At 43.2% G+C, this 21,035-nt stretch overlaps 1 protein-coding gene across 5 annotated transcripts in view; it reads right to left on the bottom strand.

Annotated features, from left to right (window-relative positions):
* Window positions 1-19,780, bottom strand: part of mtss1la (MTSS I-BAR domain containing 2a) — a 30,319-nt gene extending 10,539 nt beyond the window's left edge. For 2 of the 5 annotated variants that reach the window (XM_034141634.1, XM_034141636.1), the window contains exons 1-7: window positions 19,213-19,779; window positions 16,343-16,404; window positions 16,179-16,252; window positions 2,501-2,585; window positions 2,200-2,291; window positions 2,033-2,107; window positions 1,556-1,564 (exon numbers count right to left, since the gene is read on the bottom strand). In XM_034141634.1, coding sequence (XP_033997525.1) covers window positions 1,556-1,564; window positions 2,033-2,107; window positions 2,200-2,291; window positions 2,501-2,585; window positions 16,179-16,252; window positions 16,343-16,404; window positions 19,213-19,281 — 466 coding nt within the window. In that variant the 5' untranslated portion in view covers window positions 19,282-19,779. Of the gene's footprint in view, window positions 1-1,555; window positions 1,565-2,032; window positions 2,108-2,199; window positions 2,292-2,500; window positions 2,586-16,178; window positions 16,253-16,342; window positions 16,405-19,212 lie in introns of all 5 variants that reach the window. The other 3 variants (XM_034141638.1, XM_034141635.1, XM_034141637.1) reach the window with 3 other exon arrangements.
* Window positions 19,781-21,035: the final 1,255 nt, after the last annotated feature.

The raw sequence follows: 21,035 nt of genomic DNA, 5'->3' as shown, positions 1-21,035 counted from the left end.
AGAGTTATTCATGATTGCAAACCACAATGACACTAGATGATGGATGGAAGGCAAAAGAATAAAAGGTTGCAATGAAAATGACAATGGAGATGCCATATTTTCTGTCACTGAAGGCGTCAACTTCTGCCAGAAGAAAACACCTGATATATCTTACCATTTTTGGTTTAATCTTAAACAATGCACTCATTGTAACTATCTATAAACTTGAAAAATATAAGTAAGAAAAATAGTTTTGTCTGCAGATATTCTGTACTAAACAAGACCCCTGTCATCCACCAATCTGGATTTTTTTTCCAGATGTCTACCCCATGTTTTATTCTTTATAAAATGTCTATAGCCCAACTGAAGAAAACAAATATCTTTCATCAGCTTATGTAGAAAACGATTGCACAGATTTGGTTTTTGCTATGTTTCTTATATCATAGTTATTCCAACAGTCCTATTGTCTTTTATACTTTGACTGGCACCTTCTATGCGTTTTAGAAATAGCAGTTTAATTGGCTAATATTGCAGAGCACCAGCGTATAATATGACACTGATTAAATTAAGAGTCCCATGAGAATGACAGCTTGCCAATTAATAGGCCCTTAAAACCAAAGTTTAGGTCTCTGGGAGTGTTTTTTAGCACTTAGCTAAGGGGAGCCAAATGTCAGCTCAAGACAAAGACGCTAAAATTACTGAGAGGAATGAAAGATTGTCTAAGAGATACATTGCCAAAAAGTGGCAGTTCTTACTTTATTAAGAGGCTTTTAGGGAGTTGAAAGGCTGCATTTGAATGAGTGATACATTTTATGATGGCTAAATAAATACCATTTAGCTGCTTCAGTTTAAGGGTCCTGTTGCACTGCGTTGTGGATACTTAAATAGAACAGAGCTGTCGGTAATGCCATTAGGAACACCTGTTCTATTCCTGCCATGACCTAAGCCTGTTTATTTACATGTATAACTTACATCTTCAATGTTTGGATTTCGACTATGAGTTTCAAGTTCAGGTAAAAGATTACTCAATGTTAGATATTTGGGGAAAGTTGCTTTCTTTTAAGAGTTAAATGAGAAGACACCAATCAAAACATAAAGCTACATCGGGCAGCTGGTTAGCTTAGGTTAGCATAGAGGCTAATAACAGGGAAAAGGAGCAAGCTAGCTAGCTAGCTAACTAACTAACTAACTAACTAACTAACTAACATAGCACTATGTAGTTTGTACAATTTAATTTGTTTGTATGAATACAAAAAGAGATGAATTAGATTATTATAAAAAAGGTTGATAGGTAGTTTTGTTACTGAAGCAAGGGTAGCCGTTTCCCCCTGTTTACAGCCTTTGTTTAAAGCTATCTAAAAGGCTGCTGGTGGTAGCCTCTTTAGCATTCAGTGGAGAGTGCTATCCTCTTCTCATCTCTCTGCAGGAAATTCAATAATCCAATTTCTCAAAATGTCAAACAATTCCTTTTCTTAAACAAAAAATGCTAAGAAAACACAGTTTTTTTACTGGCAGTTTGTTTAAAGAATGATTACAATGCCTTTAAAAACTATGTCATGGAGCACAGCAGACATACCTAGAAGCTCTACAGCCAGGGGAAATAGCCAGAAAGAAATAGAGGAGAGGTTGCAGGGACAGGCAGGGGAGGAGAGACAGAAGAACAGGCAATGTTAGCTGTATCACATCAGGGCACATTGCATGTTTATGACCAGACCGTACTACTGGCTTGCAGTAAATCCTGTATGAAAATAGGCGTTTAATTACATCCAGCAGTAGGGGCTAATGCAAACACAGCCAGGAAAGAAGATAATTTCTTTGATTTATGAGGTAGAAGCTGTAAATCACCCAAAGCTGGAAAGGAGCTTTTGAAATTTGGTTGAGTTGTCATTTCTGATGCTACACTCTAGATGGCGCCAGTTTAATCTGAACCATTAGAGCAGAAAAGAGACCAGCAGCACAGCATACTTCATTAATATCTGCCTTAAAATGTCAATGAAGGTGTGGGAGGTTGATCAATTACACATTCTTGCCATAGTGGGAAGTGTTTTCTCACCTTTTCTTGCTTTTTTCTGGAGTTTTATGGTATCCAGCGACTTCCTTTTGATTTCCTGACGAGACCTCTTGTATTCTGCGTAGAGCAACCAAAAAAAAAGTCAGCTCCTGTCAAATTTACAGTTCTCACAAACACATATTTATAGTTTGTATTTCCATGTTGTTCACCTTTGGCATGGTCTTTGTCCAGTTGATTGGCTGTCTTCTTCCATTCCTCTATTCTGTCCTGGAGAGGCGTAACCAGGCCTTCCATAAGAGCACTGCAGTGACAAGGAGGCACAGTGTGAGAAGAGAGAGTGAGAGGCATAACAAATAGCTTTACTTCCATCCATGGCGCAAAAACACTCAGTGAAGAGTGGCAGAGAGGGAGGTCAACAGGGATGGGATGGGACCTTGGATCAAAATAATCCTCTCAAAGTAAGAGAGGTACGAAAATTGCAATGGGGGGGGGGAAGCCAGTGACACTTACTTGGTGAAGTGGCGTAATTTTGTCTCAATGCTGCGGTGTCGCATGCACATCCTAGTCAGAGCTGAGCCGACGTCCCTGGTGGCACCTTGGATGAGACAAAACAAACAAATGATCAGCCACTACATAAGAGGTTTTCATTTCAAATTGCAGATTGAAAAATAGGTTTTTCTACGGATGAGACGTCATCAAGAGAGCCTTTTGCAAGGTTTATTCCTGTACTGTCAGATGGATTTATCCGTGTGTTTCCCTCGTGTGTGTTTCCCTTTGCAGCCACTAGGGGGAAGAGTGCTGATTGTAAAAGCAGACCCCATAAAAGTCACATTTGTTTGGGGAAAGCAAATGTGACACTGTAAACTAAAACCTTCCACTCCCAGCTCCCGCTTCACAAAACATGCATTTATCCTTTTGACACTTCCGGGATTGCGTGCGTTACTCACACCACAACAGTATAAACAACAGCTTGTGTAAATCAGTGACTGTACTTCTCCTCTCCACTGAAGTGTAATTAAATGGGTTTTTCAGCCCCTAAAGCCCAGGCTGGCCCACTGTCCCAATGAAGGTTCACAGGCTGGTGTAATATGTGCCAGCACTGATCCGGTTGTAATCTGGGCCACATAGGGCTAATCTGAGGGTCTCTAGCCAAACACAGACACACACAAAGGGAAAGAGAGAGGACCTCTCTCAGCAGCAGACAGACCTCAGAGCGGAGGCATGCATGCTTGTGTTTGTATTCACATGTGATTTTTTGGAACGCATGTGCACAGGTTTGTGTGTGGACAGGTGGTGTGATTTACCATCCCCCCACCCTTTCCGAAGTTCTCACCCCCTCTATCCTGGAGGAAAAAGGAGGGAACCCTGTAAGGGGATATCCCTCTATTCTTCCCGGCCTGCTCTGCCTTTCCTGTTCTCTCTGTTTCCTAAACACCATTCATGCAGGGCGGACGCACGAGAAGAGAAACCGACTTCAACACTGTAAAAAAACAGACTGTAAGTGATGCATAGAATAAAACAAAAAAGAAACACACAACCAATTTAACGAGGTTGAAATCAGACACTCAGTAAGGAATGCTCCATATGGACGTCCGGTGAGATCTGTGCTATTTTTCAAGTTATCACAAAAAGAAACTAGGTTACCACCATCTCCGGCTGATATCACGTCACAGTGCCAGCTCAAAGAACATTTCACCACTCGGCTGTCAACTTCAGTGATAGTTGATGCAGTTCAAAGAAACCGAGCAACAGATCTGGGCTCCATCTTGTATGGCAGATGTAGAAAAAAGACAAAGGCTCTGTCCTGTGTCTGCGCTGATTTTCTACGTGAATGAGAGAGGGGGGGGGGTGAAAGGTCATCCAGCTGTATCACACGCAGACGTTACACCACCAGCAGAAAGTGATTTAGTGAACATGTGGAATCTATACACTGAGCTCTTGCTATAAATAGCGCGAGAGGTGTTCATCATTAAAGGACTGGTGTTGAGTTTCTGTCATGTAGCGGCCTTTATTCAGTGCTGCATGAAGTCATAGGAGAAAAGTGCACACAGGACATGTGCGCGCGCAGGTTATGCATCTCTCCTTTTCTGACTTTCTTCTCTTAAATGCATTACAGGAGCCTACAGCTGCAAATCAGCTCTTACAGGATGGAGGGAGACTGAAGGAGAAAGAGGGGGCTCTTTTATCTGTATAACAGACCTCCCCAATGTCACCATCGGCCAGCAAGAGCCCCCAACCCCCACTCTCCTGTCCCATCCACACCTGCCAATTTCTCTTCCTCTCCCCTCCTCTTCCTCTGCCGTCTCCTCCTCGCCTCCTCCCCTTCCCAGAGGGGGATCAGCCGACAGCTACATCCTGGGGAGGTCCAGAGGCTTCCTGCCTATGTCCGAGAAACCTGCTGGCCTCTGGCCTCCACCGGATGGACAGAGCTGCAGCGATTCACTCCCACAGCACCCTGCATGCACTCAGGCATGTGACAAACATATACAAGCTGGGAGGAGGGATTGAAATGTTGCAGATTTCAAACTGAAAAAATAAATAACAGTCATCCTTCCACCCATCCTAATATAAGTCCTTCCTCTGCTGCTCGGTCTCATATGTGTTCCCGTACTACAAAACTGAATTGACAATTACTTTTCGAAGGATATTTATTTTCCCTTATTATGGTATTTTTGTGTATTACTAATACAATGTAAAGTCTGCTGAAATCTACTTAAAGAAAGGTCATGTTGGTGTGACACAAACACAGGACCTATTACAGGAGACTGTCGTTTGTGTCTCTGTATAAGACAAAAAGTCCTCTTTAACTTGTGTAAATGTAATACATAGACCAAATCTGATCAATTATCTTTTTTCTTTACCTACCCAAGTAATCTGTACGGAGCCCTGGAGGGTTCATAGAGAGAAAAATGAATAAAACGAGGTCACGTTGTATTAATTCGTGCGCACGAGATGTAATTTGTGCGCACGAGATGTAATTCGTGGCCTCAATTTAAATAAAACGAGGCCACGCTTTATTAATTTGTGCGCACGATATACTTTCTCGTTCGCACAAGATACTTTCTCGTGCGCACAAGATACTTTTTCGTGCGCACAAGATACTTTTTCTGCCCCCCCCTCCCTGTGAGCCCAGTGTGCTCTGATTGGTCAGCTCGCCCACTGGCTCGCTGCTGCGAGGAGCTGGCTTACTGGTGTGGTTTCCTGCTTGCTGCGAGACATCGCAAATGGACGCGGGAAGGGGGGGTGCTCCACTAGCACCCGCATCCCCCCCCGCACCCCCGAACCCGGCGCACCTACAGTGTAAGCGCGCCACAGTTTTGCCGCGCTGCGAGGCTCCACTAGCACCCCCCCCCCCAGTGCGTCACATTCTCGCTGCTAAAAGAGAGTGTGTGTGTGAGGAGCTCCACGGATTGGTCCATTTTGGACCAATGGGTCCATTTTGGTATGGGCACGTCACCATACCCAGGAAGAAAACAATGGAAAAACAAAAATCTCTGCGTTTTGGGGCAGCACAGACAGGTCTTTTCTGTGTTAGAGTTTTACTCGCTACAGGGTGTACTTTGAGGGTTTGTGACTTTGCAGACCGTTTACATGCAGAAAAACCTTCATAACACACAAGGGGACGGGTAATAACCAGAAAAGCATGACATGGGACCTTTAATGTGTTGCTTAAAATAATACTTCTGCATACAGTATGTGACACTGTAAGTGTTGCACGGCCAGATACGGCTCAAGAAGCTGACTCAGATAAGGAAATATATTATACATTATGATGTGATATGAATGATAATGGGACACATCGAAGTCTGCACTCACAGTACGTCATTTTACTTTGATCCGGTTACTTGTGTTGTGGCAGATATTTAAGTAAGCTTTCTTAACGCTAATGCTATAATAGTCAGATTGCTCTGAAGATGGGAGGGGATATTCTATAAATGTTCACGTTCACACAGTCAGTTGATTTTTGCCGGCCGTCTTTCCTGCAACGGCAGTTTTTCTGTATTTCCTTTCTCCTGTAATATGACTTGATAGCTTTAAACTCCGCACACTGAGCTGAGGCGGTGCTTTCACTGAGTTGATCTCTTATCCTGGAACCTAACCTGCTCCGGACCAGGTTAGCCGTTCAGCATAAGTTACCATGGAGATCTAGCCCACTAAAAAGAGAACCAGCGTCGTAGGACCGGAAACCCAGAGTTTTCCCTGAAGTTAGCTCGCTAAGCGAAAATCCGGCTTCGTAGTACAGGCCTCAGGGCTCCGTAAATCTGCCTTGGTTTTGTTTTGTTTTATTTACAACTGTAACCACATGTTTAAAACTGTAAATTACTTTTTTCAAATGTAGGGCTGCCCCATTACATTTTTAGATGAAGAGTAAACTAATTGGTTGTTTTGGTCTTTTTCGAGAAGGATTTCTTATGTTGAATTAGAAGACTTACTCTAGTTTCCAAATGTTCCCTCCTTTTGTCCCCCATTTGAGATTGTTATTTGTTGTTCAAGCCCTTTGAAGCAGTTTCACAAACTTAGATGTTGGGCTTTAAAAATATAATATACCAACTACCTCCATATCTTAGTCTATTAATACAGGACTTTGTAGTAGCATGAAACGTGGCTAAATGTGTGTAGGAGCTGGGAAAGTGATTATTTAGCAGACTTGGACCCCTGGGGCTTCAGGGGAAGCACGGCCTTCCTGGTAGCAGACACCCACACGTGCATTCATGAAGTAAAACACAGACCAGGATGGAAGAGAGCTATGATGTAACATAGCCGTATATCTTGGGACACGTATATGCAACTGAACAGTAATGTGTAGTTTATCAGAACAGAGCTGCTGCCATGCATGTCGCCGAAGCTAAAAAGGCAGCTGGTCCAATATGTAAGCCGAAAACACATATGAATTGCCAACAGATCTGCTATGTTTGTTGTCGAGTACATAGGATTGTTGGTGGAAACGTCAAAACCCTACTGTTGGGGGGAGTTGGAAGAAGTCATCAAATCTTTCCCAGAAGTGAAAATAGCAATAATAAATTGTAAAAATGCTGTTACGAGTAAAATTCCTGTATTTGCAATCTTACTTATTAGAGATTAGTAGACATTATGTGTTATGGCCCATTTTTTAATCACATATATTATATGAATGGGTTATAAGTATTTTTAACATTATTGTGTATCAAAGCTAGTAAATGTGGATTTCATTTTGGTTACTTTATATACTGCTGCTGGATTCTTTAACCAATATTATGGCAATGTTTATTTTTTAGTTGATTGATTTTTTTGAATACCATTTTGGCTACCAAAATGTAGTGGAATACAAGTATTAAGTAGCATACAATGAAAATAGGTAAAGTACAGTAAACATTAAATTGTACTTCGGTAAACGTATTCCATCACATTCCACCACTGTTTTAAAGCTCCAGGATCCAGGAGCAGCACAGTGTGGTCCGGGTGTTTAGCGAGTGGTTCCATCCAAATCTCTGGTTCTGATTAACTCCGGTTTCTCGGGGTAGGAGGAGTGCTTTAATGGGTCTGCTTTATAGGGGGCTCTCCTGCCAGGAGCCAGGAGCCAGGAGCTAAACCGCCACAGGTCTCACTCCCTGATGTCTTCAACATGGTAGCTTAACTATCTCTCCCTTTCAGCATGTAAACCCTGCTGATCGGCTCAGGTTTCATGCGCACTGGAGACTACAGTGAGATTCTGCTGTTGTTAGAGTTCTCAAGCTGAATCCAGTTCTCCTGACTCGAGTGGGTGCTCCCTCTTTCTCTGCTTCCTGTGTCAATAAAGCATGTTTATGTGGGCTGTAGAACGAAAAGGTACAGAACACCCTCACAGTAACACTTCCAGGAATATCATTTTTTGCTAAGCTCTCACAAAGTTTGCCGCTTAGCAAAGGAAATTCCATCATCCGTGAGACAACACTTATTGCTCACCTTGGCACCTTTGGCGTCGCCTGCATGAACAGTTAAGCCTCCTGCCTTTCGCCTCCCTCGCGCCTTTTAAGTGCTACAGAGTGTGACCTGGCAGGGACACAGCGGAGGCCACTGATGGATGAAAGGGGCCGTGGGATGAGAAGTGAGGATGAAAGAGGGTACACACTGCCGAGGTGCCGGCTGGCTTTGGGCAGTCAGAGGGCAGAGGAAGTGTTTGCTGCTGCAGGTGCAACAGCACAAAATCTCCCACATCAGGCCCAAAAAATACGTTTTTCCAACACCAACAGGATCTTTGTGCGTTTATCTTCTCAAAGAAACCGAAAACACAGTGCAAAAATGTTTTGTCAGTAAAGAGAAGAAACAAAAAGAGGATGAAGAGGCATTGCTTTGATTTTTTTAAAGCTCCACTGCTTTCGTGTAGCTACTACTTGAGCAAATATGCCGCTGAGATTTCTGAATTCAAAAACTATCATACATTCAAATCATCAAACATTTGCTTCAAAGCGCAGCTGGAGTTCTGCCGTAGTGTCTGCTTGGGAGACGTCAGTATTCAAAAAATATAAATCCTCCTGTGCTTCTTCTGGTAAGGGAGCAATAGCTTCTGATAGAGGGAAGAGAAAGCAGATAAGAGCGCCGCACGGACATCGATTGAGGAACAAGAGTGGAATAGTGGAGTCCTAGATCTGAACAAAGTTACTTTAATTGTGGATGACAGACACAGACAGTGTGCAAGTCTTTTGAGAAACTCTATTGAATCTCTCTGATCTAAAATGTAAGTATATTCACGTTCTTAAGAGACGGACTTCAAAGCATTTCACAAGATTCTTTGTTCGTGATTGTGAACGACTGTTTCACTCGGTTATATGTAAATGTTTCATCTGCCGACTGATTGAGATTAAAAGTGTATTTTACTTTGTTGACAAAGCCTGGTGTGGTGGGACTGTGTTGGATTGAGGGGGTTTCACATCAAAATTACTTTGTTAGAAAAGAAAAATAGGCCATGATTGTTTTTATTTATTGTCTTCAATGACATCAAAACAATCAAGACACAGAACCCACTGCTGTGCTTGTACAAATAAGAAATACCCCCTATTTTATTTTGAGATTGTTTTCCTCCTTACAAAATGAATATCTAGTTTTTAGAAATGATAAACTGGCAAGCCTTCGTTTTGTCACAAACTTGACTTTTACTTCTTCTTACACCAAATAAGGAACTTTTTTTTTTTTTTGTATATATATATATATATATATATATATATATATATATATATATATATATATATATATATATATATATATTTTTGGAAACAGCCAAATATCATAGATATGAAATTCACCATGCGATAATGAAAAGAAATGTAGCAAATCTTCACATTTGGAAATTGACCTATCCCTTAGTGACGGTGAGGATGTTCATGATTGAACTTTGGAGAAACAAGAACAACATTCAAAACCTTTGATTCACTTCCTTTCATGTGGAATGTCTCCTCTTACAAGCAACAACACAAATGAAAGGCAGAGGAAACGGCTTCAGGATCAATTGTTTAAGTCACTCACACACTCACACACATATCCCATTGTTGTCTGGCCTCAATGCACAGCAAGTTTCACCTCACAGCGACAAACAGCCACAGAGGTTGGTGTCTCTTGATGTGGTATAAAAAAGTTCTGGAGTGCATTAGGACGAGACTGGAGAAGGAGTATGAGGAGGAGGAGGAGGAAGAGGAGGAGGAGGAGGAGGAAGAGGAGGAGGAAGTGATATTTTTCTGTTAAAGAAGCTTCCTGTTCGAGGACATAAATGCTGCTGAAAATAAATGCCGCCCCCAGTCCAGATGTGCTGTTTCATTGGAGATGAAAACTGGAAGACAGAGAGAGAAATGCGAAATAGGATAAAGTGAGGATAGAAAGAAGTCGTTTATCCTGAAATAAGTAGAGAGAACAGAGAGGATTGTCTTCACCTCACCTCGAAAGGGGAAACTGGAGGATCATATGCAATACAAAAAAGAACCCAGACGTATTTAAACTGAAAGTATTAACAGCCAGACACTGACTTTGAGGCAGCGGTCCGTGGAGGTTGTCTTTGTCTCAGCTGAAAAAGTTCTGCCCACTCTCTTGTTCTGCCAAAGTAGCTCATTTGCAAACAATCCTCCGCACAATGCCGACACCTCTGCTGTTTTTCATCCACCACCTGTAGCCTGTGAGTCATAAGTTACCCTGAGGGGAGGTTTATTATCATCACTCCACATTTTCCTTAGAGACAAGTTTGTGGGAGAAGCCAGTCAGGGCCTAGGTGTCAAATATAAACCCTGTGCATACTTTATAGTCACATAATAATAATAATGAAAACCTTTCCATGTGGGTGGTTGGACTGAAATGTCTTCTCTTCTACAAAAACAGTAGATTATACTGGAACGTTCTACCTAGTAAGTCCTCATAAGTTAAACAGATATCTTTTCCCCATAATGATTGAGTTTGACAACAATACCTTCAACTGCTTGAATAAAAAAAAACTAGAACTGGAAGCCCTTACCAAAAAAAGATTTAAGTATTCCCATTTTAAAACCTGACAATGCTACAGCCATGCTAGCAGCTTTGTGAGGATTAGACACATTGTTGCTTAGATCTAAAACATAGTATCTTATATGCATGCTAACACACTCCCAATGACAAAGCTAACATCCCAATACTTAAGCTGAAAAGTGTACATTCAAGTTCACTATCTTACAACGCGTGTTAGTAAGCATTCAACACACAATACAGCTGAGGTTGATGAGAATGTCAGCATATGAAAAAGCCACGGGATCGAAAACATTACGGAAATTAATCTTGAGGGGAACATGAATGCTTGTACCAAGTTGCATGGTTGTTGTTCCACCACAAGTTTAGACTTTCGACCAATAACCAAGAATGCCCCTTCCCCCATGTTGGCACAAGAGCAATATTGTATTTAGTTAGTAGGATTCATCCTCTGCGGATTATGGATGTCTGGACTAACGTGGTGGACCGACTGACTGGTTAACATTGCCATCACCAGTGCCAATATGCTAGAATGGTTAACTAAATGACTTTGGTCACAGTATTTTGATGTAAACCATAAAACAGCACATTGAGAAATATTTAAGAACGCTAGAAATGATCACAACACAAATCATGTGATCCTATCAGCGGTCCTCCACTCTCATCTAGTTTCTCCCTCTCATTCCCTCTTTAATGTCCTCCCTTACATTCCTCCATCAGGCTCTCTGGTGTGTTTTCCCTCCCCTCTCCAGCTCCCTTCCACAGTGAGTTTGTGTTGAGGATAAAGTGGAACACAGTGTTCCTCTCAAGCCTCATGTTTGTTTACTTAGTTTGGTATTTAAACTCAAAGAGAAACGTATGCAGAACATAACTATTTGTTTTTCTTTCCATTATTATTATTATTATTATATTATAACAGGCACCCTTTTGTGCCTGTTCCTCACATCGTGGTCTCAGCCACTTGACCCTGTGCATGTAGTCATTACAATAGTTGGAAAACTTTCATTTATGCGGCGACGACTACATTGAGATTTGAGTTTAAAGACCAATAAACTCCCCAGAAATACATGGAGAGCTGTGTAGGAAGCTTTTCGTACACCTAAGGTAGACATTTGAGAAAGAAATAAGGGGCCCTTATTGATACTTATTGGCTGTGGGTCATGAAATACCTGAATAGCCTCACATAGCATCAGCAGGACCAGAATGCATCAGCCAGTGAATTCATTGAAGAGACAACATGTACATGTATGTCCATTTCAAATCCATAAACCCTTGTTACAAAGTCAACCCTATGTGTCTCTAAGCTCCCCTGTACTGGTACAATACAAGCTCATATTGGGCTCGAACATGAAATGTCAGGCTTGATGGATGTCAGGGCCGGTCACGTGGGTCGCACTCTCATTATTTGACATGTCGGTAAAAAATAGCTACGCTGTTGGGACAGTGCAGGGGACAGTAATCCTCTGATCTCGCTCTGCACTAGGCCACGGCCGCCTCTCGTCCATGCCAGGCTGTCCAGATGGCTGGTAGGGATATCCGTCCCATCTGCCAACCCAGAGTAGCACAGGGGCCAAGCAGATTACCGCTTCGCTGAGACACTGATCTACTAACATACCTTCATCCATTCCTCCACTGAGTAAGGACTGAATGAGTAGGAGAAAGAAAGATAGACAGTTTGCAATGGCCCAATGGAACTGTAATGTTTTAGTAATGGTGTACAGGCTCCACACGCTCTCTGGCACACATGTGTAAAGAGAGAGAGGTTTAGTGAGCGTTGATGAGGACAAACTTGCAGCGCATCGCAGTCTGACCGGTGATCCCAGAGTGTGAATTTTTAAAGCTGGGGGTTGCTGATCAGGAAGGGAAGCGAAGGCAGTCTCTGTCTGTGTGTTACAGAGTGGGGCTAAGAGGATTAGCTAAACGCCTCTGCCTAGCCTGGATATCCAGAGCTGTGGAAATCCCACTACAACCACAACCCCCAACCATGGCCAAACCCACCCTCTAACTACACTCTCGGAAAAAAATATGGAGCCTGCATTTCATCTCCTGATGGACCATTAGCCTGGAAATGCCGGCTCTTTGACCTCTACCTAATTCAACCATGTACAAAAGGGGAAAAAATTAAGTCAACCATACACTATATCATATGTCATTCAGCAACAACAAACCACCAAACAGAGCCCACTATTCTCCATGGGTTTGGTCCTCTCAAATAGACAAAACTATTTTAAATGAAGGACAAATATGGCCTAGACACACCAAAAGCCATCAAGCTAAACTGAAACAAAGCCCTCGGAGAAAGATGGTTGTTGAAACATGAAACATTTATAATCAAAAATGTAATAGACTGCGTGTGGAACAGGGGAGGTGCAAAGCACTGATGAAAGTGTGGAACTACACCACAGAAGACATGTGCAGCTGTGGATCAGTGCAGACAATGTCCCACCTACTGGAATGTGCCGATGCCCCCCGGTGCAGTCCAGAAGACCTGGCAGAACCTACCCCATCAGCTGTGGCCTGTGCCCGATACTGGCAGAACGACATCTGAGATTGCTACGGACTCGAAGAAGAATCAAAAAGGCTAACATTCTCCCAATACATAGATCTAATACAGACGTTGTGGTCGGCAGGCCTTTATTGTACCCAGATGTGAGAGACAGACATATATCCATCAGCAAATCTTAGAGAAACAGCGCTGTCAGACACGGTGCCAAAACGCCTGGCAGCCGACTCCTCCAGCTGCTTCATAAAACACAGACACTGACGCCATGGCCGTGACCATAAACTCTAAAAATGGACAACAGGGGCAAGAGGAAGCCTAAATGTGAACATGAGAGGGGGTTGTATGAGGTGGAAATGGGGGGGATGGTCCCAAATTTAATACAGCTCTTATGGGGTATGTATGAAAAGCTAAGAGACAACTAAATGCGTCAGGACAGGAAATCATAAAACCCTCTTTCATTCACCGTCATCTCTCGCTGGATCACTCAAGAAGCACTAAGCGAGGGGAAATGTTGCTTTTCTTGGCAGGGAAACGTGAACAGTCTGGAGCGAGACTGTGTGAGAGTTGAAGGGGTGACGAGTGTGTCAAAGGTAGATTAAAGGAAGCAGAAGAAGATGGCGATGAAACATCCAGCTGTGCCAGCAGCTGCAGCTTGTCCCCAAACACGAGAGGGGAATCGGGGTGACAGCGATGCCGGCCAATAGTTCACAGCCGAGGGTCAGCCCCCCCGAAGCGCTATGAGCCCTATATGGCGGTGCAGACGCTGAGATAAACATGCTCGCTGCAGGCAGACAGACCCACACGCACGTGAAGGAAGGCAGAGAGGGGGGGGGAAAACTGAAACTTTCTAAACGGTGAGCAAGTAATCTCCATTTATCTACCAGCGTTTCCCGAACAGACTAGTGCAAAAGCAAGAGGAAAGAGTGGAACATCTGGATGCCAATGTATTTTAGGATTATAACTCTAAACAAGTTTCCGTGCAGCACGCAGCGTTGGGTTCAAAGGTTATCCCAACCCACTACGAACCAGCTCCAGTAAATATCGACATTCCTCCCGTTAAATTAATTGCTGGGGTTCAAGCACGCAATGACTAACATGGCTCCCACAGGAGAAGTGGGAATGAAATGGTGTGCTGGTTAAAAAGCACATAAACAATGCAGAATTAGATTCCTAGGAATCATTTTCGGAAAAAACAAAAGCCACTATGAACAAAGATGTTTTGTTTATATTGGTGGATTCAATTTGTGGGCTGAACATTTGATACATCAAATTACGTTCTACGACAACACTCCACAAGCAGAATGAGTCGGTCTATATTCAATTATTTTAAAGATATTTTCTCGGCATACAATAACTAGGTCTATCCTCGACTGAAGAAATGATTAGTCAATCAACACTCTTTTATCAATTAGTCGATGTAACTGAGTTTCTCCACAAATCCAACAAAAGCAACACTTTAAATCTTGTGTTAGCATGAGATGTTCGGATGCGTTTCTTAGAAAAAAAGTCATAAAAAACGTTCTAAAATAATTCATCAACTAAGCAATTAGTAGACAAAGAAACTCTAGAAGTGGTGACTTTAAATTGCTTATTTTGTATGGCCATCAGTCAAAAAAAAAGTCTAAAAGTTAATAGCCACGCCGGTAGCTGTACTTCAGTAGAGTGCTGCTTTCAGGTAACTGCTAATGCTAGCATAGCAAGCTAAAGCGAATACCATTAGTTTAGCATAACATTCATCCTAAAATAGAATAAATAATTGGACCAATCAAATCAAACCATTGGCACTGGATAAAAACTGAGGTTCTTACAAAAACTATTAGGATTCATCCTTTATATTATGACCAAAGTGGCCAAACCAACAGACCCATCCATAGACCGTCAATAGTTCAATTTTTTATATGATAAAAAAATGTCTTCATTTTTTACCCATCAATTTGTGTCTCAATTAAACATTCTAAACCCAGGTTCATTTTTCCTCTTACTCAAACAAAGTCTCATCACGCAGTGTTCTCTCCACCACTCATTCAGTCTGTGGCCTGACATTAATCCTACAGTTAATGTCCAGCAGAGAAAAGTGAGAGGGCGTATGAGTGACACACTTTGAGGGATTGTATGCATCCATCGCTGTAAAACTCAGTGCACCTCTCTTCTCATCTCACTGTGGTCCATCTATCATTCTGCTGTTCAACTTTCTTTACAGTACTCTCCTCCTTTGAAGTACGGCCCTGTACCTCTTTTTATTGAGGAAGGCTGCCAGCTGCTATAGTGTGTTGACCCTAGTCTACCTTTCTTCATCTTGCACTCACATCGGGAATCATTTAAAGTCGATGTACGCCATCATGGTAATAAACTGTACGGTTACTGGCCAGGCTGTTGGAGTAAAACTGGTGAGAATGTGTGAACATAGTGGAAGAAGTGCCTCTTTAGTTGCTGCAGCAGTAAGTGGTCAGTAGGGGGCTGTGCTAGTGCTAACTCTTTAAAAGCATGTTGGCATGTGACCCGCGGGTCAGGTGGCAGCTGTCACTCTTTGAATATCTGTGTGTGTGTGTCTGTGTGCGTCTATGCTTGTGTGATTGTGTTGCATGTGTGTCAGGAGACTTTGCACGCTTGTACAGTTTTTTTGACCTACATACGGCTCTCTACGATCAACTCCAAAGAAATCTGTGTTAATCAGCCGCCTCTCCGGCCAGCCTGTCTGCTGCCAGTAGCGGGGTGACAAAGGAGATCAGCAGACCTCATTAAGACCCAAGAAACAATAAGCTCAGATTTTCACTTCTCTGAGCTGCAACCCCCCCCCACCCTCACCGCCAGAGCTATCCCAACTTTGACCATCTCAGAGTGGCAGGATTGCATCTTGGGGGCGACACACTGCCTGTCCAATAGTTTTCTTACATTATAGTTCTGCAGCAAACTCATTCTGATACACAATTCATGTACTTGTAGTATTTTCTCTATAGGGTAAGATTTGCTAGTAGGCTTTCAAAATGTGGGAACAGTTAAGATGGAATATTTGGTGAATGGATGACCAATCTGTCAATCAAAGTCTTGCTGAAGCCAGTCAGGAGAACATTAACATTGCATTTGGCTGAAGCTTTTATCCAAAGCGACCTACAATAAGTAATAACTTATGCTATTGCAACATATTGGAGCGGCCATTGTTGTCTTGAATTTGGCTTTTTTTTCCACCACTTCTTTCAGTCTTCCCAGTATGAGAGCTTGTATTAATAGAAGAATCCTCCCACTTACCTCTTGAGTTGGTAGCCAAGTCCGCCACCTTCTGAAAGGCATCTAAAAAGGCCACTGCTGCCAGAATTGTGGTCCTGAAAATAAAATGGCACATGCAAGTTTGTATATATTGCTTAAATACTTTTAGCATCCAGGTTTCACTATTCTCTGGAAACACTTCTCACCTGAGTTGAGAGTGCAGTTTTGTGGCCTTGGCACTGAAGTCTTCCCAAACAGGGTAAGAGCTCTGATAAGAAAAAAGAAACAAAAAAAAGAGTCAAACAAATATCTCTCCAAGGACATTTAAGTGCACAGGGATAGCTTCTCAAACACACACACAAAACACACACACAGTATGACTGCATATTTAAAAATACATAATAAGCTCCTTGACAGGATACAACACAAAGTTGAAATATAAGTCACAAGCAAAAACACGATGGAGCTTGGCTCTTTACCCTGAGGTTAAAGACAGGTTGGCGTATTAGCTCCGTGCTCTGACTCGTCTTTAAAAAGGTTAACTTAATGTCTCAGTGTACTTGTGTAATAATTGTCCTCAATCATCCTAAATGCCCTCTACACGCTGGTTCTGTGCTGTGGGCTGGTATGTGTGTTCACATGTTTGGATATCCTTTGAACATGCATAAGCTCTTATATCAGAGTATTTATGTGCACCGGGCAGGTAGTAGGGCTGGTCTTTGAAAAATCTGGATTAGATTTACCCAAGGATCATCACACGCAGCCTTGAGCTGCAAGAGCAGAAGCCAAACATAAAACACATTCAAGGCTAGATCCCATTAGAGCAAGAGCTTGAGCCCTGGAGAAAGGAGATGAAGGGCATAATCCACGTTTGCCCCTTAGATGGAGACGAGCCAAAAGAGGCCACACATCCTGACTATATATAGTCAGTTTGCAATCTGAAAAACAGTCTTGCTCTTCATCAGTTCTGCTGTAACATCTACTGTTTAACTCTCTGCCTTAGAAAGTGATTTAAGGAGCCATTGAACACTAGAAAAACGTTTGCCATGATCCTCCCGGGCTGGCTGTCTGCACTCCAACAGGTGTCTAATTAGCTTGTGTGGCCTGTGACTCCCGGGGGGAGCAGGGATGCGCTGCCAAGACAGCTGAGGGAGGAGGGTGAAGGAGCAGGCAGGGAGACTACATGTACACAGCAGTGGGAGGGTGGGACTCGCAGTTCTCTCCTCATCCACACCCTGCAGCTCCCTGGGAGGTGATGGGAGACAAACAGAGGAAGGAAAGAAGGAAAGGCTCTTCCTTCCATGCCATTCACTGCGGGGCGAGGTCAAAACCATTATCCTCGGAGGTGGCGCGCAGCGTTGCTCAAGGGCATTTTAAAGGTGGTTGCTTTCCCACACACGGAGGCTTGGAGTCACATCCATATTCACATCCATGGCTGACCTAAATCTTGATTGCTGATGTAATCCAGCTGAATCATTGTAGTCCTTTTCTGCCACTGCCTCCTACTTATTTCCCTGCAGCTTTGTCAGAGAGTTATATCACCAACAGGTGGTGCTTATATCATCACATTTTGTCAGTACAGTCTGTAAAAAGTGTTTTGGTTCTCCAAGTGCAGTGTTTAAGTATCATGTGGGTAATTGTACACTATACTGTAACATTGTTCACAATCCGCAAGATCAGCACAGGAAAGCCGTGCTGCTGCGTTGCTCCCGGGGGGTAAAGCTGCTCTGACAGGCCTGTGTGGACCAGCCAGGCGGAAGGAATGAGGTCAGATGTCTGTCTCAGACAGGGGACATGGACACTGTGCTGACTAAGGGCTTCAGTCTCATTCATCTGCACTGCTTATCAATACACAGACTGCCTCGTTCTAAGTGCGCCTGTCTCTCCCTCTCTGGCCTATGAGCACACCACAAAGGGGAAATATAGGAAACCAAAGCAGCGCTGCCAATGGCCGAGAGCTGATTTCATTGGATAAACGCAGGGACATAAATAGTGAGTCAGAAGCACCACAGCCTGTGAGCCAGCAATCAATAATAAATCTGTTAGGTGGAAAGTGCCGCCTGATACTCGACTTGTTCACTCTTATTGACACTTATGTAGCATGAGCGTCCTGCACAATGAGGGGACTGACTGGGAGCTGCCTCCAGGCCTGATGAATGAGTTCACACTTTCCATCTGTTGTGCTGAACAACAGACCACCCTGGTTCCACTTCCTTGACTTGACCCCTCCCCCAACACATACAAACACAGTGTGTAATAGATAATGGGAAGCATCTATATCCTGCTCAAGAAATGATTTAGAAAGGTGGGGGACTCATGTTTTAAAGAATAAACATGCATGGTGGGGCGATTCAGTTACTAAAGTAAGGCCTGGTTTAAATGTTCAGTGAGCTACATATTGGTAAAGTGGAGTTTCCTGCCACAAGGCCAAACATCAGGAAATGCAATCAATAACCTTTCATGCCTGTTTCTGTCCAGGAGGATGTGGTGATGGAACCGCTTATTTTCTATCAGAGCATCCTTCTGAGTCTGACATTTAATCTAGGAAGCCTTGGAGGCTGGGGGGTGAGGGGGGAACAGTTGTTTGGGGTCAAATGGCAGCCCAGAACATTTGCACTGAGATCAACAACATTGTAATTATATCCCAATTGTGATAGCTCTTTTTCCCTTCCTTTCAGAAAAACAATAACGAATAATTGTTAATAATAATAAACTATTTCTACTCATGTTGGGTTGACCCCTGAACCAAACACATAAAGCCACCACCAACTAGGTCCTACCAAAATAGACATTTTAGTTGCTGATTTCAGTTTTAGATAGCAGTTTAATACAAGCTGACTCATTGTTTTAAGTAGCCTATTGTTGAATATATCCAGTGCCTGACAGACCTGCTGCACATTATGCAAATAACACAAAGGGAAACATGTTTCATCTCTCGATATGTCCTGCAGCGGTGTTTCCAGTGGGGGAGGACCCGGTATAAGAGACAAAGGCAGTAAAAATATGCGACCGTGCAACCACAAAGGTCAGATAATATCCCTGTCTACTTTAATGTAAACGTGAGTGTGTGTGTTACCTTCATGTCGTTCACGATGGCCTGGAATAATCCACCCAGCGCTCCACACTCCTTCTCCACCGACTCCATGGTGTCAAAAACAAACAAAAAAGCTCCCGGAAAGACACAAAACGCAGATTAAATCAAACGGCAGACATGGAGATCTGTGTGTTGTTCATCCGCCCTTCGTTGTCCTTTCCTACGAAAATCTAGTCCAGCAGCGGAAGGGGATGCGAAGCCACCAAAAAAGCCGTCAGCCTGCAGCCTGCGGAGCGCACAGACAAAAAGAAATGTGCTGCTCGATGGCACCGGGGCTGCCGCTCGCTCCGCCGCCGCTACTCGCCTCTCGGACGCGGTGTAGGGATGGAGCCGGGAATGGGTTCTGTCCGGGGGGAACTACAGCATGGGACATGCAATGTGGCTCCTCATGATCGCGGCGCAAATAAACGGAGAGATCACAATTGTGGGTAGCCTAGGGCAGCAGGAGGAGAGGGCACCATGGGAGAGGGATCGGTCGCAGGTCTGAGACACGGGGACGCGCTCCGTTGTTAGTGGCGGAGCAGATGTCTCCCAGCTCCCGTAATACGATCCATGGGAATGGGAAGGGGGCTGGTCAAGTTTTTTTTCACATAGTGGGTGAGGAGGAGGGGTCAAGGAGGAACACCCCCTCTTTGCTCCCTCCTCCCCTCCCATCCACCCCCATGCAAACTGCAGTGAAGCACTGTCTTCATAGACAATTGATTGAGATGCAAAAGAAGGATTTCCTCGGTTTCATGTGTATTCGAGCACGCGTCCGTTAATGATCGTTTGTATCTCGAGTTGTTTTCAGGAGACGTGGGGAATGATCTCCTCACTTTGCATCAGCTAATCTGCTGGATAAACATGACAAAAGACGGAGAATGTTAATTTAACTCAAATGATTTCCTTTGACTTAAATAACCTTTAGCATTTTAGGAATAGGCAGTGCCTGAACTTGCTTTCCTTCCCAGTTGGGTAAGATATAGCCTAGCACTCTCATGCTAGGCTAAGTATGAAGCTGCTATACCGAAAGACAGAAGCTTGTTAGAAAGTTTCGGTATGGTGTTAAACATTACTACGATATTTCAAATGTTTTGAAAGTGATGAAATGACAAAATTAATTAAATGTATTTTATCTTATTTATAAGAAGGCAATAAAAAACACATTTTGTATGTTATGTCTGTTAGATTGCTGGGCTGGTCCCATTTCTACACAAATCCCATCCCACAAAAAATATATTAAGACACTTCTTTATAAAGTATTGATGAATAAAAATAGGTCCTCAAACTTTAAACCAATTACGTTCTTGTACCTCAATCTTTGCTAAGCTAAGCTAAACTAACCAGCTGCTGGCAGTAGCTCGACATTTAGGCCTACAAGGCTAGCAATCTCCTTATCTTGCAAGAATGCTAACAAGCAGAAGTCCCAAATATTATGTTAAAATGCGTTTGTCGTGTAGGGAAAAACTATTTACTTTAAATAATTACAGCAACAACCCAGTTTAACTTAATACTTTACAACATTTATGTTGTAGATTTATTAAAGTTAGTTAAAGGCTCAGCAGTCCCCCTGTAACCATCACATTCAGCAGGGAAAGTTAGAGGCCTCCAGAGTGCAATTTTTAAAACCACATCATCACTGGTCTGTTATGGAGTGGCTGCGGGGGGCTTGGGTCACCCCACAGCATTCCTGATAAACATCCTGTCAGTTTATACCCCTGCACATCTGCCACACACACCTTCCTCTCTCATCCGTCTGCTTTTTTTCACATACGAGCATCCACCCCACCAGGCAGACCTCCATGTGAAACATGGCCCACGTCAGC

The sequence above is a fragment of the Trematomus bernacchii genome, unplaced genomic scaffold (assembly GCF_902827165.1).
Source record: "Trematomus bernacchii unplaced genomic scaffold, fTreBer1.1, whole genome shotgun sequence".
Classification (NCBI taxonomy): domain Eukaryota; kingdom Metazoa; phylum Chordata; class Actinopteri; order Perciformes; family Nototheniidae; genus Trematomus; species Trematomus bernacchii.
The sequence above is the reverse complement of the archived record's forward strand: the minus strand, read 5'-3'. Positions and strand labels throughout refer to the sequence as shown.